The sequence below is a fragment of the Notechis scutatus genome, chromosome Z (assembly GCF_049901735.1).
Source record: "Notechis scutatus isolate UNSWTSFEM ecotype Mainland chromosome Z, rNotScu1.2, whole genome shotgun sequence".
NCBI lineage: Eukaryota > Metazoa > Chordata > Lepidosauria > Squamata > Elapidae > Notechis > Notechis scutatus.
This window is the reverse complement of record NC_142025.1, coordinates 11,062,423-11,078,723: the sequence shown is the minus strand read 5'-3', so window position 1 is coordinate 11,078,723 and position 16,301 is coordinate 11,062,423. Positions and strand designations below refer to the sequence as shown.

At 39.2% G+C, this 16,301-nt stretch overlaps 1 protein-coding gene across 2 annotated transcripts in view; it reads left to right on the top strand.

Annotated features, from left to right (window-relative positions):
• The first annotated feature begins 3,261 nt into the window (after nt 1-3,261).
• The window catches only part of PTPRN2 (protein tyrosine phosphatase receptor type N2), a 753,919-nt gene continuing 740,879 nt past the window's right edge, over nt 3,262-16,301 (top strand). Inside the window, exon 1 of one of the 2 annotated variants that reach the window (XM_087946244.1) lies at nt 3,262-3,573. In XM_087946244.1, the coding sequence (XP_087802370.1) occupies nt 3,444-3,573 (130 nt within the window). In that variant the 5' untranslated portion in view covers nt 3,262-3,443. The remainder of the gene's footprint in view (nt 3,574-16,301) is intronic. The other variant, XM_087946245.1, reaches the window with a different exon arrangement.

Sequence of the window (16,301 nt, the reverse complement as noted above, 5' to 3'; positions counted from 1 at the left end):
TTTCTAATATCTTCTGTCTGTTTTGTGGCTTTTTTGTCTTGATTGGCTGGCAGCATTGTTTCCTGTATTGGAGGCTTTTAGTGCAGCTTGGCTCCGAGTAAACGGACGGCTATCATTTATTGGGAAGCTAGGTTTCATCTGGGTGCCTGGTTGGGGTGTGTTTGAGCTGGAGGTATCAGGGGGGATCTGTTTGTGCCCAGTTGTTTGCCTGGCTAGTGGTGTGGAGATTTTTTTGTTTGTGAGTGCAGGCTTCCAAATAATTGACAGTCTGGTGGAGTCATCTCTTCTATTCATGCTTTCAGGTCTTTTTTCAAACTCTATGGCTTCTCTGATAATTCTGTGGCTGGGGTTTTCTATAGTGGCTAGGGTTTTGGTGCCATTGAAGTCGATGCTATGACCTGTGGCTTTCATGTGTTGGACTAGTGAGGAAATGTGTTCCAGCTTTTTTACTGCATTTTTTGTGTTCATCCAGGCAGGTACTTATTCTTCTATTGGTCTGTCCAATGTATGTGGCAGGGCATGATGCACAGGGGACTTCATACATGCCTTGGTTTTCCAGGTCAATTTTATCTTTGGGGTTTCTTAGGATGGCTGACAGCTAATGGCTTCCACAAAGTACTGAAAGCTAACGGCTTCCACAAAAGCAAAATCACTGGCTTGATCCACAAAAATACACTGAGACATAATGGAGACCTAGAAGATGAACAGACCTATGGAACAGCTGTCCTGCCCTACATAAGAGGTACTACAGACGAAATCAGTAAGATACTACACAGGCATCACATCAAGACTGCCTTCAAAACAGACAGAAAAATAGCAGCCATCCTAAGAAAAGGATGAACACAGCAAACTCCAAGACCAATAAACACAGACCAAGACTCCCAACCAATCAGGATGAAGAAAAAACCATTCTGGCACAGCAGTAGGCTAGCCCCAAATTTAAAACTGAAACGGCTGTGAAAGCCTGACTCACAGACGAACACAATACACAAGCCTGATGACGGCAGATGAGATTCTGCCGAAACGTTGCTACAACTTTAAAAGCACAACTATAATGACGTGGGAAAATACGCGAACAAAGCTGAATACCATACACACACACACACATATATACATACACACACATATATATACATACATACATATATACATATGAGGGGGCTCCAATTGTGTTGCCAAAACTGCAACCCTTTTTTAAGTGGTGGTGGTAGTGGAGGAGGATTTTTATCTGAAAAATCAGAAGTCTGGTAGCATCTTTTCCAACAAACACATTTTATTAAGAGCCATAAGGAGGTTTTTCTAAGCTGTAGTTTATTTCATCAGTTGTACAGAATGATTTGATGTAGAATTTAAACTGGGATGGGGGTGGTGAAAAGAGGTTAGTTAGGCAAATGCTGGTTGCATGCAAGGCAAATTATTAGGTCATGTGTTAACAAAATTGTATTTTGGAATTTTTCATACTCCTTCTTTGATATTTTAAACATCCACAGATGGACCCAGGAGACAATTTCTATAGTAACTGATTGTCATAAACACTCAACATGGTAGTGAACTCTTGCAGTCTGTTTCCTATCAAATATTGATAATCTGATTATATAAAATGCTGGGAAGCATCTTTGGGGCTTCTGGTCCACTTGTCAGCTTTTAAATCGCAGGTATTTCTGCCCACTAGGTGACAGCACTGGGCTGAAGTATTGATGGCTGGTTGGGAGAACACCAGGTAATCCAAAGGAAGATTAGACTGGGATGTATTGTAAATCGATGGAAGGTATTTTCACATTTTCCATAGACATAGAACCATATTTGATTCAAAACATACTTGACTCCTGAGTGACCGAATTTTAAGATGATTTATCTTTAGTTAGAGTTGCATTACCAATACACCTTGGAGTTTTACACAGTAGTGTGGTTAAAGGAGCTTGCAGTTTCTCTGCCTCCCCACAATTTTCCTCTTCCTCACCCTCAGATCTGATAGACATCTATTGCCTAATGACCACAGCTGAGAGTAAGAATCAAAGTCTAGTTTGATTTTATATTTACATTTCATTTGTAAATCAAATGAGATGTAATTGATCAGAGAACCTTCAGTTTGATCTGTTTTCCACCTTTATGCCACATTAAAAGTTTAATAATGACTTCTGATGTCCCACATTTTTGAACAATCATTTCTATGGTGGAACCTGCTAAGAGGAGGAGCTGATGGCCACTACCAGGACATCAGACCCACCCAATAACCTCTTGGATAAGAGGCTGCAAAACATGATAACGGTGTATTCTTTGTGTTGAATTTATATTTTCACCCACAAAGAAAGGTGTACTCTTTGCAAAATCAAATAAGGCATGACATCCTTTCCCCCAAAACTAGGGCACCTCCAAACACAATGCCAGCTCCACAGCTTGACTTCTTCTGACCAGATGTTGCGTGCATCCTCCCCCTGCATTGCATCTTCTTACTTCCAGGTTGCACCTGCTTAGGACCAGCAAGGAGGAGGGATTAAGGAGGTGCTGAGCCTGGTCCTCTGCAGTCTCACACACAGGGTAGTCCTGCTTTCAAAATGTGTTTTCCTGAAACAAAATGGTGCTTCTTCCCAAGTGAATGTCCCAGTCAAGGCAGCAGGCAGGAAGGCACTGTGCCCTTTTGATAACACATAGTGTAATAGGTGTTACTGCTTACTTAGTAAAGCGTACACTTAGTGTAATAAGGTTGGGATTGGTTTAGGGACTTCTGTCCTCACTGTGAATTGTGTTGGTGGGGGTGCGCGAAGGGAGGCTCAGCCAATCTTATTGTACACATGTTGTACTCTGACAATAATGGTATTTAAGGGCATGCGGTACAATTTTGAGGGTGCAGAAGGATGTGGCGACAGATCCAAGCATTGGGTGGGGTGAGGAGGGAAGGAGAGGGGAGGCATCAAGAAGCGGGAACGTGGCCGTGGGCTCCTCAACCGAAGGCCCCGGGTTGTCCAGCCGGGAGGGGCGGGGCGAGGCGTCAGGCTACCAAGTAGAGGCATGGTCAAAAGTGCCGGAGCCGGCGCTTCCATTTTGGTCGAGGGACTTCTCGGCACCCGCGCCTCGAATTGGAACAGTTCAACCGGGGGAGGGGAGCGGGGAGCTGGGGCGGGGTCGGGGGACCCGCGCCCCTCTCCAGCCCCCGAAAGGAACGCCTCGGGCAGCCGCGGGTCGACAGATGCAGCCCAGCTCGCCGGCCGATCGGGGCGAGGGAAGCGGAGGAGGCGCCTGCGGGGTGGAAGGAAAGAGGGAGGGGCTGAGGCGGGCGAGGGACGGCGCTGGTCGCTGTCCTGGGTCTTGGAGACGCCGGAGCCGGGTGGTTGTTCACACCAGCCTTGCCCAGCGAGCAGAGGTGCGCATGGACTGAGTTGTCCGCCGGGGCTCGGGGCCAGTACCAGGCAGCCGCGGGCGATTGCCATGGGCCACGCTTGACCATGGGGTCGCTCGGCTCCCGCTTGCCTGGCCGCCTGCTGCAGCATCTGCTTCTGCTCCTCCTCGTCGCCCGGTACCGACCCCTCTTGCGCACTAGCGCCGGAGCCGCGGCCACGGCCGAGGCCAAATTCGGTGAGTGGCGAGCTCTGGGCCGGCGGGCGGGTTGGACGGCCGAGTGGGTGAGGAAGGGGAGACGCGGCGCGCGCGGCCGAAAACCGGGCAGGAGGAGGCACGGCCGCCGCAGGAGAAGCCGGAGAGGGCGGGAAAGGGTCGTTGACAGGTGAACTCAGGCCGCCTAGCCCGGCCGCCGGCGGGAAAGTAACGGCGGAGGGGACGGGAAGGGGAGCCGCCACCTTGGACATCTGAAGAGAGCCCGTGGCGGCTGCGGAGGCTGCGGAGGGGAGAGGAAGGGGGACCATTTACAGTCTGCTCTTCGTTCGCGCACCGAAGCTTCTCCGCAGGCCCTTGACATCTTTCCTGCCAACGGCATCCTGGCCAGAAATCGTCCCTTCTCTCTCCCTTCCCCTCCCCACTTGCCTTGAATAATTTATTCCTCCCCTTTATAATTAACCCTCCCCCTCCTCAATTCCTCCTGAGGTCCACAATGCCCAGTTTTCTTCTTATAATCAGAATCCTATTTATCCTCCTCCACTCACCTCCTCTAATCACAATTGGTTCTCTACCTGTTCCTTCCTGCCTGTAGCTCTTGGTGAAACCCAACCTGTTTCTGATGTTGCTCATCTCACGTTCCAAGCAGCCCCCTTCTGTATTATCCCCACCCCCAATTCTCACACAGTACTAGTTCAAATTAAGGGGTCTTAATTATGCACACACTTACAATAGGTCTCCTTAAAGTCCATCAGGGTGATTGATCATAAAGCATGTTCTGGCTTGGCACTGCCACATGTGCATCATATATCCAAAAAGGCCTAAACCAGCTGCTTTTCTGAACTGAATTCTTTATTGGCCAAGTGTGATTGGACACACAAGGAATAAGGGTCTCTTGTGCCTTTGAAGATTAAATATGTCCCCTTCAGGAAATATAATTCAGACAAACAGGCTCATTTGGATACCAGTCTGCTGTTACAGAAACTAATTTTAAATGCCAAACTGGTTTCAAAGGGTACATATCTATCGAAAGGCTTTACTGCACTTCTCTAAAGATGTTATAAATAATTTGAAAATGCTAAAGATACCTACTGACTCCAATCTCATATATGATCCTTACTACATGATTATTCACTAAAGCCTCCTCATACTGAGTGCTTCTTTCATGCATTTGCCATTGCTTTGTCCATTCAGAACTTTTCCTCCTGAATTAAATCTGGCATGAAATCTGCCTGATATATTCAACTCAAGGACAAATTATAAAAATAAAATCCTATTATACTGTGGAATCATTTGGGCTACCCACTATTTCTACCAGAGAGTCAGCATGCTTTCTGGTGATTATTCCATTTTTTAACCAAACCAAGTAGTGTCATTTCTATAACTTAATTATTCTTATAATGAGATGAAAACTTCTTACTTCTTTAAATTTCATTCATGCATCTTTCTTTCTGTTCTTTTTATCTCATTCATGTGGAGTTCAGACTTTCCAGTCAAATAATTCCTAGTGCTCATATTCATGAATTGTGATGTGCTGTAACATAGTGTGGTTTTGGCTTCTACAGTGCAGAAATAGTTGCAGTCGTTTGTATATCATGGCATATAACTTAACATTATGTGAGCCTAACTATAGTGACTTAGGAAACCAAATAGTTCATTCATAGCCTTGGTAGAATTCTGACAAGCTCTCCTTTCCTACTGAAATCTTATTTAACAATCCAGCCACATGTTGAGATCTTTAATGATCAGTGTTTGGGCTACTGTAAGAAATGTTTCAAAATCAGATTTAATAAAGAGTAATCACTAAATAATCTTCCTAAATTAAGAAAATTTCAAATATACTTGCATTGGAATATTCAGCAAACATATTTCAGGCCTCCTTTCCTTTTAAATAGTTCTTAATGCTAACTCTTAAAATCTTTTTAAAAAACCATCTCACTCATTCAATTCTTTGATTCTCATGGTAGTTGAGTTTCAGGAATTAGAAGTTTTCAAACTGTAATCCTAGATTTTAACTGCAGTCTTAATATTAATCTAACAAATCAGGTTCATCTAATTTATAAAATAATAGACCGTATCATGAAGATTCCACAGGAAGATCTTGCTAAAAGAGCATCTTGGGTGTGTGTGTGTGTGTGTGTAGAAGTGTGTGTGAAGGGAGGTGTGTGTGTGTTTGGGAATGAAGTGTCAAAAAATTAACTGGGCAAGTAATTTGGTTAAATGGTTCCTATATTTGTAGGTTGTTCTTCCAAGACACTCAACATATCCCATGTTTCTACTTTATGGTCTTTACTGGCTCTGAATCCTTCATTGGTTGACAGGAAGCCTGAAACCGAGTCTTCCTATCACAGTCTAAGACAGAGATGTCAAACTCAAGGCCTGCGGGGCCATGCTGGAAACTGTGAAGGATCGGCCTGTGGTGCCTCTGCCCGTGAAAACACAGCTTGGAAGGGCCATAGGCAGCCCTCCCGAGCTCCATTTTCGCTGGCAGAGGGTTGCAGGAGGCCATTGCAGCTGAAAGCAGAGCTCAGGAACCCATTTTCGCTGGCAGAGCACTTGGGCCACCACGGGCATTCCCTATGTGAGTGATGTCGAGCTGGTCATGCCCCCTCTGGCCATGCCCCCACCGAGGTCAAATACAATCCTGATGCAGCCCTCAATAAAATTGAGTTTGATATCCCTGGTCTAAGAGTTAAAGCCCTACACAGGTTTTTCACACATTCTTAATCATGTATCATTGTATAAGACACAATTGCTTGAGTTCACAGAACAAGCAGAGTCAGAAACTGTGGTTTGCAAGTTCTAAGGGTCGTATTCACATAACCCAATAAAATCAAACAATCCCCATCATGCACATAATGCAATGCATGGAGCTAGTCTACAGCTGCCCATAATAAGCAGGTAACTGATTTTCATGAATGAATCTTGTCATTTCCATTTAAAAAATCATATCAAGGGTGCCTAAAAATGACTGACAAAGGTCTATTAAATCCAAATTCCATATATCACATGCCAAACATTTGATTCATAGTTATTGTTGTAATTGTTTACTCCAGTATATTGGAAAAAACACCATTCTTTTTTAAGAAGAAATGGGAGAACCTGCAGTTTCATAACAACCTTTATAAGCTGAGCTCTTCTTCTTCTTCTTCTTCTTCTTCTTCTTCTTCTTCTTCTTCTTCTTCTTCTTCTTCTTCTTCTTCTTCTTCTTCTTCTTCTTCTTCTTCTTCTTCTTCTTCTTCTTCTTCTTCTTCTTCTTCTTCTTCTTCTTTTATGAAAGAGCAAGTTAATTCAGCTTTTGTCCTTGTACAGCTTTACAAGACTTATCAGGAACAGATAAATCAGTATTTATACATTGTTGTTCAAAGTTCTATTGTTGTTCAAAGCACTCTGAAATAATTCATTTTAATGTTTGTTTTCTAGGCTAAAAAGATAAGCTAATTGAAATTAAGCTAGGATTATTTTCAGGATGTTTCAAGCTACAGTTTAAAAGAATTAAGGAGAACATTTTACAAAAAGAATGGACAGACAATTTATGGAAGATCTTGACCATGGCTCCATTTATGATTGACCCCAGATTATTTTTCTTAGATCATATGAAAGGGTTCATTTTCCCAGAAACATACATAATGCATTTGGATATTTTTTGATGGTATATTTTAATTGATAGAAGTATCTTGGGGTATTTCTATTTATCTTACTCTACTATTGAATATGAATTGAAGATAATAACTGGGATATACAAGTATAATTTTTCTTGTTTAGTTTTATAAAAGTCTATACATCTAAACTGATTTGCAACTCATTTTCCTTTAAATTTAAAAAAAAACAACTCAAGTTTCAACAATAAAACTCAATCTATTTTGTTTTATTTAATTGAGAGATTAAAATTCCAGGAAAAAATAAAGACAATAAGCATTTCTCCTATTGTATGGAAATAATGTTTATATTTTTATGATTGTTTTTTTGGACAAAATTATCTTCTGTAATAATTCTGTGTAATAAAATCTGGTAATGAGAAAAATGCCATACTCTGAGGGATTTCTTGGGGGAGAGGGGGGTATATTTAACAATGGTTAAAGCAACAATATATCATTTAAAAGCAATCAAACTATAGAAAAAATAAAGAAAATTTTAGAACAAAAAACTGGTAGTCTGAAGACAGGAGGAACGGAAAGATTTAAGAAGACTAGGTAGGTCATGGGACTCAAATCACACAAGTGTCTCTAAGAAAAGTATTGGCAATGAAAACAGGTGATGATACCTGTCTAATTTCCAAAACTGGGAGGTCACAAGAAAGCTTTTGAGAAGAACGTAGCATTTCAGCATGCAAAATTAACATAATTAAAAAGGACACATACAGTATCAAAGAGGAAATTACACTTCAATACTTGAAAAAGTCACAGATAGATAACATTTAGGGCAGGAAGAAGCAATACTACTACATAAATGTTATGATCAGTGGTGGGATTCAAATTTTTTTACTACCAGTTCTGTGGGCGTGGGTTGGTGGGCGTGGCAGGAGAAGGATTCTGTAAAATCCCTATTCCCTCCCCACCCCACTAACCTGCTTTCCAGCTCTGTTCTTCTTTGCAGGATAACAAAAGAAGACCCAACCAATCAGTTGGGACTCGGGAAACAGAGAATAGATGGGGGCAGGGCCAGTCAGAGGTGGTATTTGCCAGTTCTCCAAACTACTCAAAATTTCCACTACTGGTTCTCTAGAACTGGTCAGAACCTGTTGAATACCACCTCTGGTTATGATGATGATGATGATGATGATGATAATGATGATGTTATCGATTTAGCTGTGTCCAACTCTTTGGCAATTCTATGGGCCAGGTCTCTCCATATTTTCTGATCTTGTACTGCTTCTTTTAGTTGTTCCATGCTCTACCTGGGGAAATCAAATAATAAAATGTGCAGCTATCTAAGGAACTAGATTCTGGAGAGTTTTTGAACAGCAGGGATGGAAGAATTGAAAAGGGATGTTATGGAAAGTGGGACAACATGTGTGTTCAGGATGAAGAAGGTGGATTTCCAGTTGGTAAGATTGATTTTGGAGTGGAGTTCTGAGGTAAAAAGCTTACCTGACCAACAAAAAATGATACATAGCTAAAATGTGTTTTTAAATATCTTTTTTGCAATAAATAATCTGTGGTCCATCCAGGATAAAATATTCTGGGTTGATTCTTAATTATAAAGCTTTTCCTTAAAATTTTAACTTTAACTGGGATCTTTCCCAATAATTAGATCACATTCACCCAAATCATAAGTTTCTGTTGTAGATATCTCCACAGCATTTGTTGTTAAAAAAAACAACAATTTTCCCAGTTGGATGTAATAAGTTTATGCTTTTAAATATGTTAAACAAGAGTGATGATCAACATCAGAGGAAGATAATCAAGAATATAAACAATTGAAAGGAAGAATGGATATACTTTCCAATTTTGGAGAAACAACTGGAGAAAGTTGTTTCTGGAGATGACATCTCAGCAATATGAGATTACATAGAGAAGAGGATATGGCCAATGTGGTAATGACAGTGATGATGAGATTGGATGAAATTGTTCAATTTCATCCAAGTGTTAACAAAATGTGTTGATTTTCTGCTCCCAAATTTCCTGTCAGACCTATTTCTATGTCCTGTAGTTGAAGTTCATTACATCTGGAGGATTCTAGCTTTAGAAAGAAGGCTATAAAGAGATGACTGAGAAATTTCACCATCTACAATAGTTATTCAAGAGGTAGAAGAGGAACATGTGATCTTGCAAATAGAAGGTCAAGATTTTAAACTCTGCTCATAGGTACATTATTTATGTTTTAGTAATAAATGAATTCTTGCTTGGAAATATAATCAAAATTTAATATAATCCATTATGCTTTAAGCCTGCGATAATACTTATCTTTTGTAAGGACATAAAACTACTCTGCTAGTGCAAGATGGCTGCGCTTCCAGAAAAAAACCGGTAATTTAACCCCAAATTTCAAGTAGCAATGTTGCATTTCCAAAAAAAAATTTAGGCTAGATTCCACTCTCAGGAAAGAATTTGATATAAGATGTGGGACTCACAGTGTAGGTCTCAAATATTTGGATTGCCTCCTGTCACATAACTTATTTTATTTTAGTATCTAATCTGCATTCTATATGACATGTGGATAATGACTTTGCTCAGAATGTGTTTATTTCAGCAGGAATATGATCATTGCCATTATGATTGATAAAATGCACAACCGAGCTTAGAAGTTTATGACAGGCATGATATGGGGTAGTGATGCTGTTTTGCTGTTGATTCCAGGTCTCTGAGCCTTGGAAAGATATGATCAAATATTTGAAACCCTTAATTTGATAAGCATGAAAGATGAATTTTCCAAGAGTGGTAGTGGCTGGAACCAGAAGAGTAGGCTCCATATAGATTTTGGCCATAATTAAATAACAGATCTCTTAAAGAAGGCAACTATTTTTGTTTTGCTGCTAATTGATGACTAGCATACTCGTCACTGCAGAAATAAACAAGAGTATGAAGATCTAATTCAAGCCCACTTGCATTAGGGAGAGGATTGCAGCATTGTCCTCCTATAAAAATGGAGCTGTTGCTTAAAATAGGAGGATGGCTCTTTGGAGCATGGGGGCTGCAAGATAATGTGAGAATTAATCCACTACTTGGTTTTGCTTAGCTCTGAGTGAGCTTGGCCAGAGCTGAAAGAAAGAGTCTTCAGCATTGATATTTGGTAGGCAAAACTTAGATATTTACGCAGAAGATTTGTTGGGGAGATGATTCAATATAGTGCAAAAAATTATTATCCTTCCCATAAAGTCTAAAGCCTCTTTCTCTCTTTCTAGAATATTTTTCCATCTATGTTGTGAGGAAAAAGATTTAATGACATCCTGGCACAAGAGTGACAATCCTTGTGCACTGTTTGCAGTAGAAACAATCTCCTGTGTTCTTTTGTGTTGTCCTACAGCAGGGCAAGTTGCCCTAATAACACCTTTCTGCCTCTGTGGTTCCACCCACTTTGACAATGAAAACATCACCCTCTTTTTAGGTCACTGAATATTTCTGGAAGAGTTGACAAATTTTGTTGGGTGGTTTGCTCATGTCTTCTCAGGGCTGAGAGAGAATGATAGATCCTAATTCATCCAGCTGGCTTCATGCTTAAGACAGGAGTAGAAGGCACAGTCTCCCAGTTTTTAATCCAATACCTTTAACTGCTAGATCAAACAGGCCAAAATATATCTCTGTGATATATTTAATATAATTGCATCTGGATAATAGTTTCACAATTAAAGAACAAAAGTCCTGATGTTTAATTTGAAGAACATTTTGCATAGGAAAATATTCATAGAATCAGTACAGATTTTTTTAAAAAAAGTTTTAAGACCTTCTTGAAGCTTGCTTGGAAATTGCCCCTCTATTTTTTCCATTAGCAACCAAGAAATAGGGTTTACCCAACCCTCTGTTGCTTTGATGAGTTACACTTCCAATAACCTCACTAGTGGTTGACTATAAAGGTTACAGATCTTGGGAATGTGTTGGAGGTCAACAGTTAGGATAATTTTTAATTATAAAGTCACGTTATATACTTATTAAGCATTATTTTGTCTCAAAATGTCAACATTCACAAACGAGTTACATAAAGATCTTGCAGAATTGTTAGATTGTAAGGGATTATATATTTATTTTTATTTAAAGAAAAAGTAATGCTGGATTACTGTTATTTAACATAACTATTTTGCTTATGCAAAATTCAAGAGTTTAAAAAGTTTGTTGCTTCTTGGATTTTAAAAACTGTTTTCAAATCCAATTAATTGGATAATATTGGTACATAACTTCAAACCAGAATATTGTTTATAGGCATCCGTTACTAATCATAATGATAAAAGAAATGACAAAAAGTGTCATGATTTCATGATGATTTTCATGATTTCATTCTTCAGCCTTTCATGTTTGTTCACAAGTAAAATTATTAGATTTGAATTGTGATGTCATGACACACATTTCATAGGTTGTTACTACTACTACTACTACTACAACTACTACTATTATTGTTGTTGGTGTTGTTGTTGTTATTGTTGTTGTCCCGTCCCATGGAACTTTTTGATCCCCCTTTAGTCACACTGACTTTTGCTCTCGTATTAAAACTCATGTTAAAAAGATAGCAAAGAAAGGCGTTTCAAAATTATACTTTATTTCCCTCTCCCTTCCCCTGCTCCAGTAAGCTAAGATATGAATATGGAACTCCTGCAAAAAACAACACTTCAGGTTCATTGAGAAAAATTAATAGATTTCTGCTCCTGTAAAGCAAGAACATTTGAAATCTAGTTTGTCTATGAATGAAGTAGTCATGTTAGATTAATGATTGCCTAGCATTGCAGGACAATTCTTTAATTGATAATTCTTGATATTTCATTAACATTTTTGTAAGTCAACATAAGAATAGTTTTTCCAGAACTTCTGAATATTAAAATCCATTATTGCTGTTCTTTCATAATGACAAATTTACTATTTTAGATAAGAATAGTAAGAATCAGTTTTAATTCGTCTTACTGACACTTCATTTATTTAGTGTTCGGTTGCATAGAGATTGGATTAACCTCTGATAACATCCAATACCTAATAAAGATAACACTTAACCACAATACCGAACATCTAGACAATAAAGTCATTTCAAGAACAGAATAATATGCTTATTGAGGTTATGGGTTTTCCATCTTGAATTTTTAACAAAAGGCTAGACAACCATTCTTATGGAAGATTTAATAGGTTTAGAATAGAATAGAATAGAATAGAATAGAATAGAATAGAATAGAAGTCTTTAAAGTCCAAGTATGATTGGACACACAAGGAATTTGTCTTGGTGCATATGTTCTCAGTGTACATAAAACAAAATTTAAAGTTTATAGATGATTAGATTAGGTCATCCTTGTAGACAGTGGTGGGATTAATTTTTTTTTACTACCGGTTCTGTCGGCGTGGCATGGCTTGGTGGGCATGGCTTGGTGGGCGTGGCAGGGGAAGGATACTGTAAAATCCCCATTCTCTCCCCACCTCACTAACCTGCTTCCCAGTTCTGTTCTCCTGTGCACGGCAACAAAAGAAGACCCAGCCGATCAGCTGGGACTTGGGAGGCAGACAATAGATGGGGGTGGAGCCAGTCAGAACTGGTATCCCAAACTACTCCAAATTTCTGCTACCGGTTCTCCAGAACTGGTCAAAACCTGCTGAATACCACCTCTGCTTGTAGATCATTCCAGCTTTACAATTCTATGATTTCATCATGGCTATGACTCTCAACTATGCCCCTGTAAATGCAATATGGAAACAAGAATGATCAGTTGAACACTGGAAAAGGCAGAATGTCTTTTGGATGCTTGTATGTGGACTTCCTTTAGGATGAAACAAGGTTAGTATGATTTAGAACTGCAAGGCTGATCTTGAATATATGAAGAATGTGACCCAGCAGAGAAACTGAATGTGCACTGCTTTGTGAGATACCAGCCTGTTCAAAACTTCCTGGGTTTTCAGATATTTTAAGAAGCAAAGCAATCCATAAAATCAAAAATATTAATGAACACATCCATAGTTATGAAAAAGAATATTCTATATTCATCTTATGGAGAAAGGCTAAATGCACAAAGAAAACACTGAGAAAATCACTGCATTATCACAGCAGTGATTTCAAAATAATGCATGATTCCCCAAATCAAAAGAAAGCAGTTAAGACAGAAGTAATGAATAGAATAGGATAGGATAGGATAGGATAGGATAGGATAGGATAGGATAGAATAGAATAGAATAGAATTAGAACAGAACAGAACAGAACAGAACAGAATAGAATAGAATAGAATAGAATAGAATAGAATAGAATAAACAGAGTTGGAAGGGACCTGGAGGTCTTCTCATCCAACCACCTGCTTAGGCAGGAAACCCTACAGCACTTGCTTTGGATTTAATGATTTAATTTTTTTTAAGTATTAAACAATTATTCTGCCAATGTAAATAAACAATGCTCATTATTATGTGAGGGGTTCAAAATCATTCAGACCATTTTAATGCCTAAGGAACAGAGGTTGTATTCAGCAGGTTCTGACCAGTTCTGGAGAATCGTTAACAGAAATTTTGAGTGGTTCAGAGAACTGGCAAATAACATCTCTGACTGGCTCCGCCCCCATCTTTTCTCTGCCTCCCCAGTCACAGCTGATTGGCTGGATTTTCTTTTGTTGCCCTGCACAGGAGAACGGAGCTGGAAAGCAGGTTAGTGGGGTAGGGAGGGAATGGAGATTTTACAGTATCCTTCCTCTGCCCACCAAGCCACACCACCCCTACCAAGCCACGTCCATGGAACCGGTAGTAAAAATATTTGAATCTCAACACTGCTAAGGAAGGACTAGAACTGATGATCTCACAGGTTCTAGTTCAGCACCTTAACCATTTCATTTAATTAGTTTTAACTATGTCATTTATTTATTTATTTTAAAAAGTATGTTTGTCCAAATTACATATGGTGCCTCCAGGTGGTGTATTTGCAGTTTCATTGTATTTAGTTTTTCTATTTCTGTCTTCCAACTTTTCCTGAACATTTTGAAATAACCACAACCCTACCCAGATAAATAGATAAATAAAACAGATAAATAAAAATGGGCTCAGTGCAGACAGAAACTTAACAAAGTCACCGAGGTATCATAAACTTTGCTAATAGCACTACTTTTAGCATAACCTAAATACCTGTCTTAAATCAAAGCTCTACCTCATTGCTTTGAACTTTCCAGAGCTCACATCTAAGCTATTTTGAGATGTAGGGGAAAAAAGCTTCATAATTGGACATCAGGAGGATGATTAAACTTTCCTCCCAACTGGAGGCCTTTTATGTATCCATAGGAAAAAATGTTTTTCAGTTTTATACCATAGTTGACTGTCTGTATGCTTCTATAGGGATAGTGAACATAAAAACATTTTTCTTTCATCTGCATTTGACATCAGAGTATCTGCTGCATCTTTAAAAATATAGGGATTATGTTTTTACTGGATCAGACAAGTTTTTTAAAGTATCAGGAATCTATTGGCTGGTCATGCATTAATTTGTTTTAGTGTCTCTAACAAACTGAGAATCACAGATAGAAGATAGTGTTATATTTGTATTGTAGAAATCTCTCACATGATTGACACGTGATTAATACAAAAATCTACTTCCTGGTTTTTTTATACCTTTTAATTATAGAGGTAGTCCTTGACTTAGAAGCTGATTTCCGATAAACAAAATCAATGAGGGAAGAGCTCAGTTTGCTTAATGACTACCTGATTCATTTAACATCTGCAGGGATTCACTTAAGAGTTGCTTTGTTTAGAAAAAATAGTAAGTCTGATTCCAAATTGTGGTTGTAACTCAAGGACTCCCTGTAGGGTATCCCAAAGTCATTTGTATCTGTTTAGCATAAACCATATAAACCTCATCTTCCATGCTTTTAAAAACATTTGAAACATTTCATTGCTAATTTTTTCCTCCTATTTGTTCCTATTTTAAAGTGATACAATATTTTTGAATGTAATCATATAATATTTATAACCAACATTTCTCTGATAGGATATGTTCTCTTCCACTTCACTCTTCTTCTAAAAATAAAAATCTATCAGTCCCAAGTATGGAGGATAAATTTAGCTGTAGAGCATGAGTGTCAAACTCAATTTCATTGAGGCAGTGGTGGGATTCAATTTTTTTATTACCGGTTCTGTGGACATAGCTTGGTGGCTGTGGTGTGGCTTGGTGGGTGTGGCAGGGGAAAGATACTGTAAAATCTTCATTCCCACCCCATTCCAGGGGAAGGATACTGTAAAGTCCCCATGCTCTCCCCATCCCACTAACCTGCTTTTCAGCCCCGTTCTCCTGTGCAGGGCAACAAAAGAAGACTCAGCCAATAAGCTGGGACTTGGGAGGCAGAGAATAGATGGGGGTGGAGTTAGTCAGAGGTGGTATTCCAAACTACTCAAAATTTCCGCTACCGGTTCTCTGAACTAATCAAAATTTCCGCTACCGGTTCTTTGAACTACTCAAAATGTCCACTACTGGTTCTCTAAACTACTCAAAATTTCCGCTACCATTTCTCCGAACTACTCAAAATTTCTGCTACCAGTTCTCTAGAACTGGTCAGAACCTGCTGAATACTACCTCTGCATTGAGGACCACATTAGGGCTGTGGTTGACCTTGGTGGGGGGCAGGGCAGACATGGCTGACTGGGTGGGCATGGCCAGCTTGACACCACTCCCCAAATTTCTGGCATGTTTCCTCTTCGCATTGGGTAGATTGGGCCGCCTCCACGCTAGCATGATCTTTCCTCTTCGCACTGAGTAGACCAGGATAGCTGTGAGTTGGACCTGCGGCTCATGGGTCTTGACTTTGACACCCTTGCTATAGAGAATTAAAGTCAGTGGACTTTGCAAGTATTGCGATATCCAATTCTGAATTCCACATACAATTATTATAAAGAATGGTTGAAAGAAAGGAACTTTTTAAAAAGTCTTTTTTATTTTTATTTCGTAAAGAACAAATATTTGCTAATGTGATACTAAGTTAATGTAATTCTCAAACAAAACAAAAAAGATTAATTTTAAAACAGCAGAAGTCCGCATTTTTAAGCTCATACATTCTCATTAGCCTTGAATTTAATCATTTGGTATGTTTGAGAATATATAACTTTGCACATTTTAATTATACTTCAGAAGACATAATTCCAATGATATCTTTTTAATGTAAA